The 9,230-nt window shown below is 38.4% G+C and overlaps 1 protein-coding gene across 1 annotated transcript; it reads left to right on the top strand.

Moving 5' to 3' along the window:
• On the top strand, positions 1–9,212 carry LOC104899725 (oligouridylate-binding protein 1B). The gene is made up of 12 exons (XM_010686976.4): positions 1–308; positions 1,348–1,409; positions 1,564–1,666; positions 2,476–2,552; positions 2,631–2,692; positions 2,795–2,882; positions 3,062–3,137; positions 3,216–3,246; positions 3,885–4,004; positions 7,584–7,669; positions 8,099–8,275; positions 8,415–9,212. The coding sequence occupies exons 1-12, from the start codon at positions 201–203 to the stop codon at positions 8,697–8,699; spliced, it is 1,275 nt and encodes a 424-aa protein (XP_010685278.1). The 5' UTR covers positions 1–200; the 3' UTR covers positions 8,700–9,212.
• The last annotated feature ends 18 nt before the right edge of the window (positions 9,213–9,230 follow it).

Raw genomic sequence — 9,230 nt, 5'->3', positions numbered from 1 at the left:
ATTTTATTACCCCCTTTTTGAGGCCTCCCTCTCATTTTCTCTCTCCTCTTTCCCCCTCTTAACATTTCTTCGAGGGTCTTCTTCTCTCCGAAGTCGAAACCCCCTCGAACCCTAAAACACTCGGTAAAACCCCAATTTAATCAAATCTTCTTCTATTAAATTTCCCCCCAAATTGATTTCAATTTCTAGGGTTTATAAGTATGCAGAACCAAAGAATGAAGCAACAACAGCAAGTTTTGATGCAGCAAGCTCTTCTTCAGCAGCAGCAGCAATCTCTCTACCATCCTGGTCTTCTTGCTGCTCCTCAGGTTAATTTTTTTTTATCTATACTTATTTATAATTCGTCTCCTTGATTTCGGTGTTTTTATACTTTTTTTTCGTTAGCTAGGAGTTGAAATTTGCTTTAGTTCTATCATTTTTGACAGATGAACTTAGGGTTTGTAGTTTTTTTTCTTGATCTTGGGGTTCGATTTTTTTCTTTTTGGGTTTGTACATTGTTTATACTTGTTTGAGCTAGGATTTCATGTTCTGAGACTATAGATTTTGTCATACTGGGTCAATTTGGATTCCTTTTCATAATGTAGAGCTTTTTGGGGCTCGTTTGAGCTATTTCTAGCTTGCTTGTTCGCTTATGGCTGTCTTTTGGCGTAATTGTTGTGAGGATTATGAATATATACAGTACATACTCGTATTGTTGTTGGTGTAGTTCAAAAGTGGGAGTTAACCTTAAAAAAGATGTGGAATGCGTGTCAGTGAGTGAATTTGTGCTGAATTTTTAAGAATTTCTTTATTCGTTTTGATGATCCTGCTCTACAATAAGTGATTTCGACAACTAAGCTTGCTAGAGCACCACTTGGGCAATGGGTTACTTGGCTTTTCTGGGTGAGATTGTTTTATGTGAATGTGCTCTATCTTTCTTGTGGACCATATAGTATGGAGAATCTGGAAATCCTTATAGGGAGAGTATCATCTATCTGGGATGCTTGACTGTTTCAATTAGGATCCTGGTGTATTCAGTTGTCTTGTTTCACGGTGTAGCGGCATATTTTCTATTTATGTTTCCTGTGTCGTTGTTTGTGTACTTGTAATTATGGTAAGGGTCTTACATACATCAGAAGCACTTGCCCTATTTAGCTAAAAGTAATTATGAAGCTTATCTGTTTGAGGGGCTGATGCTGGGCTTTGCTATGTATTTTTGTGTTGGTAGGATTAATTTAATGCTTGCTAATTATTCTCGCAGTGTAATACCTAACTAGAGCAAATTAGAAGTGATAATTTCCTGTGCATCTAACGTTGTAATCTTTATCCTCTTTAAACTCACATATATACTCACTTTGAATGTTTCAGATAGAGCCATATCCCAGTGGGAACCTTCCTCCTGGCTTCGATCCTTCTACATGCCGCAGTGTGTAAGTGCTGCTGTGCACATCTTACAACTAATGTTTTGTTTCTCTTTCAGCATTTTAAGTATTCAGACGGCAATTCCTTATGGCTTATTTCGTTTTCCTTGTTTTCTTATTTATCTTTAATTTTCTAGTTTGTTTATTATTTGAGAAAATGCAGGTATGTGGGTAATATTCATCCTCAGGTTACAGAACCATTAATTCAGGAGGTTTTTGCTAGTGCTGGCCATGTTGAAGGTTGTAAGCTTATTAGGAAGGAAAAGGTACTCGCTTTGGCTGTCAAGTTACTTAGTGAAAGGCCTATGTATTGTGAAAATGGGTGGAACTTTGGTGAACTCATAGAGATTCTAACAAACACTCTGTTGAATTATTGAAAAGTTCTTTCATTTGGGCAGGACACTTAGAACAAGATGATTAAGGAATAAAGAGGAGGTTAAAGAACAACATAACCATTGTATCTTCAATCTTGAGGAAATAACATGGATGTTTTACTTTATCCTTAAACAAGAAGTGCTTCTCCAAAATAAATTTCCCAACTTAACATAAGAATTACATTTCGATTTTTGGACTGCTTAAACCATTAACTGCCTATTGAAACTTGAGTGAGTTAGCTAATATGGTTTTTTTTGCATCTCCCATGTTAAATTCTTTGTTTTTTCCACATTATAGTTTTTTAGTTCTCCTCACTTTGTGTTTACACTTCTATGTAGAGTTATAGGTAGATGTTCTCTCTCAATCACAGCAGCTCTTTTGTTCTCTCTACCCATACTCTCTCTTACTTCCATTTTATTTCCGCTATCATATATTCTACTTCTGTTATTATTCTAAAACTTCATGCCAACTCCAAGCTTGCACAACCTGAAGGAGTTGATGGTGTGCCTTCTTGGCATCTCATGTCTTGTTGGTGTCCTTAATTTTCTCTTTTGTATTTTTTGAGGACAAATATTCGTTGCATTTGCTAGATAGAGTATATGCTGCCTATTTGCTAGCATATAAGTATGGTAGGATATATAGTCAGGATGAGCTCTTAACTTATGTTTGGTTGCTAACAAAATTCTTATGCTCCATGCAGTCGTCCTATGGTTTCATTCACTACTATGACCGCAGATTTGCTAGCATGGCTATATTAACGCTTAATGGAAGGCATTTGTGAGTGTTAACATGTTTGGTTTTGCTGTTGATCTGGTTATTTTGATTGTTTTGTTTAAAAGGGAATATGTTATCCAGGTTTGGGCAGCCGATAAAGGTTAATTGGGCATATACAAGTGGTCAGCGAGAAGATACTTCAAGTTAGTTTGCAATCAATTGTTTTTCTTGTAGGATATGATGTTTTTTCATATAATGGCCCGGTTGATTGACATTTATGAATGCCCCATTTGTGATGTTTCCAGATCACTTCAATGTGTTCGTTGGCGACCTGAGCCCCGAGGTTACCGATGCTATGCTGTTTGCTTGTTTTTCCGTTTTTCCTAGTTGTTCGTAAGCGTCATTCTTCCTTATCTTTCTTTGAATTCTTTTCTGTGGTTTATACCTTTTTAACGTGTCTAAAGTTGTTTCCTGTATGTTTCTTTAATTTGAAGTTTGTTTGTGTTTGAGTCTAGGCTTGTAGATTGATGCAATTGTGTATGCCTTAGTTGATAAATTATTTTCCTTTGCAGAGATGCAAGAGTTATGTGGGACCAGAAAACTGGGCGTTCCAGGGGGTTTGGGTTTGTGTCTTTCCGCAGCCAGCAGGTTATTTCATGTTCTTCTCTGTATCAGGTTCTTCTATGCTCTATAAATTTTGTTCTAAAATTTCTTTTGATTCTACAGGATGCTCAAAGTGCTATAAATGACGTTACTGGTAAGAGCAACATGAATCACACATACATTTTTTCTCTTTGTGCTTGTAGAGTTTTTGCTGTATGTTTTGTACCACGTGCTGGCAGAGCAAGGTCTTCAATGTATGCATTTATCCTCTGCTTTCCTTCAGTGAACTGATAAGTTAGAGTCTGTGACAACTTTGTGAATACTTTTTGGAGGAAAAGACTTGTGGTCTATATGTTTTCAACAAGTCATAGTTACTTGTTAAATTGTATATTGCATGCTGGAAAAAGGTTGATGTATTTAGCTTTTTGTTTCAATATTTTTTTCTTATCATTTGTAAGTCTTGTAACCTGTAATAAATTTCTTTGAGGTGTCTTGTAATAGTTGCTTCGATTTAGTGTAGATAATCTTGTATCTGCCATCATAATTTTAACAATTCTCGTTGATCTTATGATTGGAACAACTACTGCCCCTTATATTGAGTTACTGACTTTAGAGTGAACAATAATGGCATGTAGTTCTTATTAGAATTTTATGCATCTGCTTGGTGCTTTCTTTTCCATCAGTTTGTGGCTCTGCATAGTCCTTGGAGTCTTGGGCCTTTGGCTATTTTTCTGTTTCATGGTACTGGTTTACTTGTACATAATCAGATCAATGTTTTTTCATGCATCATAGGAAAATGGCTTGGTAGTAGGCAGATACGCTGCAATTGGGCAACTAAAGGTGCTGCTTCCAATGATGATAAGCAGAGTTCTGATGCGAAAAGTGTGGTTGAATTGACCAACGGCTCATCAGGTTTGTACTGATCTGATGACGTATTAGGATTTCTTCTGTAAATGTTCACCTGACCTGTTTTTGTTGAATTCTCTAATAAAGTCCGAAATTGGTGGCAATTCTTCTCTTGTCAGATCATTGTTGTTTAAAAAATCACTATGAAATTGGTCTCGGTCAGTATTAATAATGATCACTCTGTTCTCAAGAGGCTTTCCTATGGTGTATAGTTTTGATTCGTCTTTGAGCCTTGCACTAGGCACTAATTCGTTATGGGAGAATTAAGTCCCTTGAGTTACTATGTTGATTGCAGCATGGCTGATTATGTCGGTCTTGGATAGAGGGTCATGTAAAGGCATATTCTGTGACCTCAGCTTAGTATAGGCTTCACATCTGTGACCTTAGCTTAGATGAAGGAAAAAGATTGTTTTGCAATTATTCTTCAACGTAGTGGTGGAATTGTAGAAAAGACCCGGATATAGATTTGCTGAATAAAACGAATATTGGTTTGTGGTGACTGAACGTAATGCGGAAAGGCATATTCTGATTTTTGTAATGCTTCATCCGTTCCATAGTAATTGCAACATGACCTTATTTTTTTTGCAATTATTCTTCAACGTAGTGGTGGAATTGTAAAAAAGACCCGGATATAGATTTGCTGAATAAAACGAATATTGGTTTTTGGTGACTGAAACTTAATGCGGAAAGGCATATTCTGATTTTTGTAATGCTTCATCCGTTCCATAGTAATTGCAACATGACCTTATTTGGTAATATATCATCTGTATCTCTTTCCTATCACACGAGTCTTTCATTTTATCTTATCTCTTTCTTTTTCCTCATCACATAGGTTCCTTAAAAAGTGTTCCCACTCTATTTGTTGCAAACATTATAGAAAGAAGAAGTAATCAACAATTTTTGACACGTGCTATGTTACTCGGACACGGCAAAATTGCCAGCGCACCGGTATCGATACGACACGGCAGGGATCCCGATACGAAATACATATGGAATTCTTCAATTTGCACTGGGATACGACTAGATCTGGGAGGAGGGAAACCACTAAGTAGAGAGAGGACCGGTTACCTATGGAAGGAGGGAAACCAGTAAAGAGAGAGAGCACTCTTACCTTGTCTACCTCATGCATCATCGGAAATGGTCGGGTAGTCGCCTGAGAAAGTCATCGAGAAAATGAGAATGGAAGAGCCACGTTAGGAGAGAGAAAATGAGTGTTATGTTTAGTGAGGAGAGAAAACAAAAGGCCGGGGCTTTTTTACTTCACGTGACTGTCTTTCTTTCTATCTCTCAAAGACTGCCGGCTGCCTTTTGTTTTTTTCTTAATGCTCCGTGTTTCTTTATTGCTCTCTTTCATCCCACAAGGTACTTTAATTGGTATACGGGCTTTCGAGTTTTGAGCAAATAGTTATCTGGGTTTTTTCGGGGAAAAGACATTTTTCAATTGGAGTTTATTTTAAATCACACCATTTATCATCTATTCCCTAGACAAGTGCCCCTATTTTTTGGGAAAAGATTAGTTTAAATTGCCATGAGATAGTTTTTTTTAGGATTTTTTTTTGCCGTACCCGTGTCTAAAGTTAGGACAGTGTCCCCGTATCCAGAAATTTTGGAAATGACGTATCAAACACTTAGCTTTTGGTTTTGAAACTAGATTATCAACAATTGTTGCATTTTAGACCAAGCAGATCCTTATTGCAAGGGTAAAGCTGCTTATGCTTGACCTGCCACCCTTTCTTAGAGGCATTGGGCCATTGGGCCATTGGGCCATTGGGCCATTGGGGTGATGTTTATATGATTTACTGTCAATGGTCTTCAACTCTTCATGGGAGGTGCTAAATGCTGCAATTTATGCTCATTTTTAGCTGTGATCTTGGGCGTAGTAAATTTGTAATACTTTGTTGGTTGGCTTGGATCCTATTGCCACATTTGTAGGTCTAGGCTTTGGGGGGAATGGTAGGTTCCTAATCTGGTTAGCAACTGCCAACCAGTGTATAAGAAATGAATAACTAATAAAGTTCACAGAGCAAGCTGCACCCTAGCCGACCCCAATCGGCGCCTCGGCGCGATACACTGATCTAGGCAAGGGTCTATCTATCACGAATTTACAACATGAATAATGCTCTGTATTTGCACTCTTAGTGCACGCAAGCTTGTGGTTAGAATAAGCCTAGAGGCTGTGGTACTAGGTCCAAACCTTCCTGGAGCCAATGACTTCCAGAACTTTAATCATGTCTCTGTGTTGGAAGCTTTCATTTGGGCCACCGTACTAATTAAAGGTCCGGGACTTCTAGTGCCCCTTTGAGGCCTGAGTGGAGATCTAAACAACTTCAAGCCAATTCTTCATTGCATTTGCTAACCTAATACCTTTGACCTGAATATCCCGAGACTCGAATAGTGGATCGTGGTTAATCCTGAATTGAACAAGAGAGATGGGACTGAGGAAGATGGGTATGGATAGGCAGTTTGAGGTAGCTATGTTGTGCACTTCAAATGGGTTTGAAGTAGTCTAGTAAGGTAGCTTTTGTTGATAACTGATAGGGTGTTTGCTTCGGATAACCTGATCCGATCCAAATTTCGGATTTTTGAAAGTTCCGGATCGGGGAAAATGCGATTCAAACCCAATACGGAAAAATCGGATATCCAATAACTAAAATTAATAATTTTTTCAAAGGAAAAAATCGGGTCATCGGATATATTCGGATATCCGGTCATGGAAATGTATATTTTCGATCCGAAAATATACTAAAAATCCCTATGTTTCGGATGTCAGAAACTGAAAATATCGACCCGTATCTGACCCGAAAACTAAAAGATCGGATCGGATATTTTATGCCCACTATTAACAACGACCCTTAAACCATCGAATTGTTTTTTCTGCCACGACTTCTTTACTTATTTTTTTTGCCTTTACTTATGACAGCAAGATTGTTGGCCTGTCCATATTCCATACAGCATTATTTGCTTAAGCCAATCTGTAAAGCTTAAACTTACACCTGGAGCTTTAGTTAACTAATAGTAGTGAAGTAGAAACCTTTGCTGATACAAGGTGTTAGAGAATTCAAGGAAGACTTCCAGGGAATTTGAGATCCTAGGTTCTATTTTGTGTGTACATGTGTCATCTGGGATGAATTGCTCCCTAGAAAAGAGTAAATAAGATGGTGTTGAGAATTCAAAGAAGACTTCCAGGGAATTTGAGATCCGAGGTTCTATTTTGTGTGTACATGTGTCATCTGGGATGAATTGCTCGCTAACAAAGAGTAAATAAGATGAATCATGAAAATAATGTATTCAGTCTAGATTTCACCATCATGCTTAAGTAGTGAGTGGTCTTCTCCCCCCCCCCCCCAAGGCAAAAAAGCATCCTAATGACTACAAGCAGGTGACAGAAAAAGAGCCTTATCAAAATATCATAACCTTCGGGTATTGCTGTTCTGCCCAGTTTTCCGTTTTTGCATATGCTTACCCAGTATAGGTCATCCCCTTCCCCCATTGTTCATGCAACCTGTCAAATTGCTGGGCATATAATTCTATCACGACAATGAAGTCTATAATGTTGTGTATTAAAAACTTTTTGGCATTTTTCAGAAGATGGAAAGGAGGCCACAAACAGCGAAGCCCCTGAAAACAATCCACAATTCACAACTGTTTATGTCGGGAATCTTGCTCCTGAGGTAATGAGATGTCATTGATCTATCTTCTCTTTGGTTCTATCTTCCCTTCAAACCTGTTCTCAGGGGAAGGCAAAGTTTTATCTTTGCTTATCTAGCATGAGGATTTAGTTGCAGCCTCAGTAGACTCAGTAGCTTCTGTATTGTGGTCGAATGGACATTTGTAGTCAATTTTTGTTGCTGCTTTTTCTAAACTCATCCAACACAGGTCGAGTGTTGGTCAAATTCTTAATGCATGTGAAGAATTGTAATCATATTAGATAACGAAGAAGGGAGTTAGCTATTGGCTGAATTTTCTTTAATATCAATTATTGGAGTCAAATAGAATATTCTAGAATAAGACGCAGAACAATCAGGGACAAATACTTGCTAACTTGATTTTTTTACTAATGTAATTTTAATGATGTCAAAATGGTCATGCATTACCTGCAGACTACCCAGCTTGACCTCCATCGGCACTTCCACAACTTAGGTGCTGGAGCTATTGAAGAAGTAAGGGTGCAGCGTGACAAAGGCTTTGGCTTTGTCAGATACAGTACTCATGCTGAAGCTGCTTTGGCAATTCAGGTGGGAAATACACAGAACATGCTTTTGGGCAAACAAATTAAGGTGCGTCTATTTTTCTCCCTTTTCTGTGTTGGGGATTTCGAATGACTCTCACCCTTTAAAAATACGTTGGTATTTGCGCCTCTCATCTTTTAATTATCTTTGCTGCTGATATAATGATGTTTCTGTCCTGTGAATTTAGTGCTCCTGGGGAAGCAAGCCAACACCTGCGGGGACAGCTTCAAATCCACTTCCTCCACCTGCTCCTGCTCCTCTGGGGCTTTCTGCTACAGATCTTCTTTCCTATGAGAGGCAACTAGCAATGAGTAAGATGGGTGGAATGCATGCTCTCATGCATGCTCAGGGTCCACATCCGCTTAACAAGGCAAGTATGGGGGGGATGACGGCTGCTGGAGCTAGCCAAGCTATTTATGACGGCGGGTTTCAGAACGTTGCAGCTGCCCAGCAAATGATGTACTACCATTAAGCTCTCTTGATGCACAGCCTTTTGAATTTCTTCTGCACCTGCAGATTTGCATTCGTGTGTCTAAAATCGTTTATTAGCGACATTTATGTTTTCAAAACGGCGAGGATTAGAGGCTTATTTCCCTCCCTCCCTGCACTTGATTGTCCTGTGTGTGGACTGTGGATGCATGATGTAACCCTTCTTGTTTCTTTTTTCTTTTCTTTTTTTCCTTTTTCTTCTTTTAATCTTTTGTTTTATCCCCTCGGCTTTTCATGTTTCAGTTTCTTTTATTTTCTTCCTATCTTGTAGGAACTTATTATGGTTGATTTAGAGGAAGTCTGTCCATTATGGTCCTTAGTTTATTTACATTTCTCTTATTTTTCCTTTCTTGGGATTTGGTTTTCCATGCTATCCTTGCGAAGCGTTGTGACAGATCCCAGAAGTTGATATGAGGAAGTTTTATGTGTATACAAAAATGTCGGAATATATTTCTGCTTGAAGTAAATTCAGTATCTAGGTGTTCCTTCTCACTCATTCTGCCTTTGTGATGCA

This window comes from Beta vulgaris, chromosome 7 (assembly GCF_026745355.1).
Source record: "Beta vulgaris subsp. vulgaris cultivar EL10 chromosome 7, EL10.2, whole genome shotgun sequence".
Lineage (NCBI taxonomy): Eukaryota > Viridiplantae > Streptophyta > Magnoliopsida > Caryophyllales > Amaranthaceae > Beta > Beta vulgaris.
Note: the sequence above shows the minus strand (reverse complement) of the source record. Positions and strands in the feature narration are given on the sequence as shown.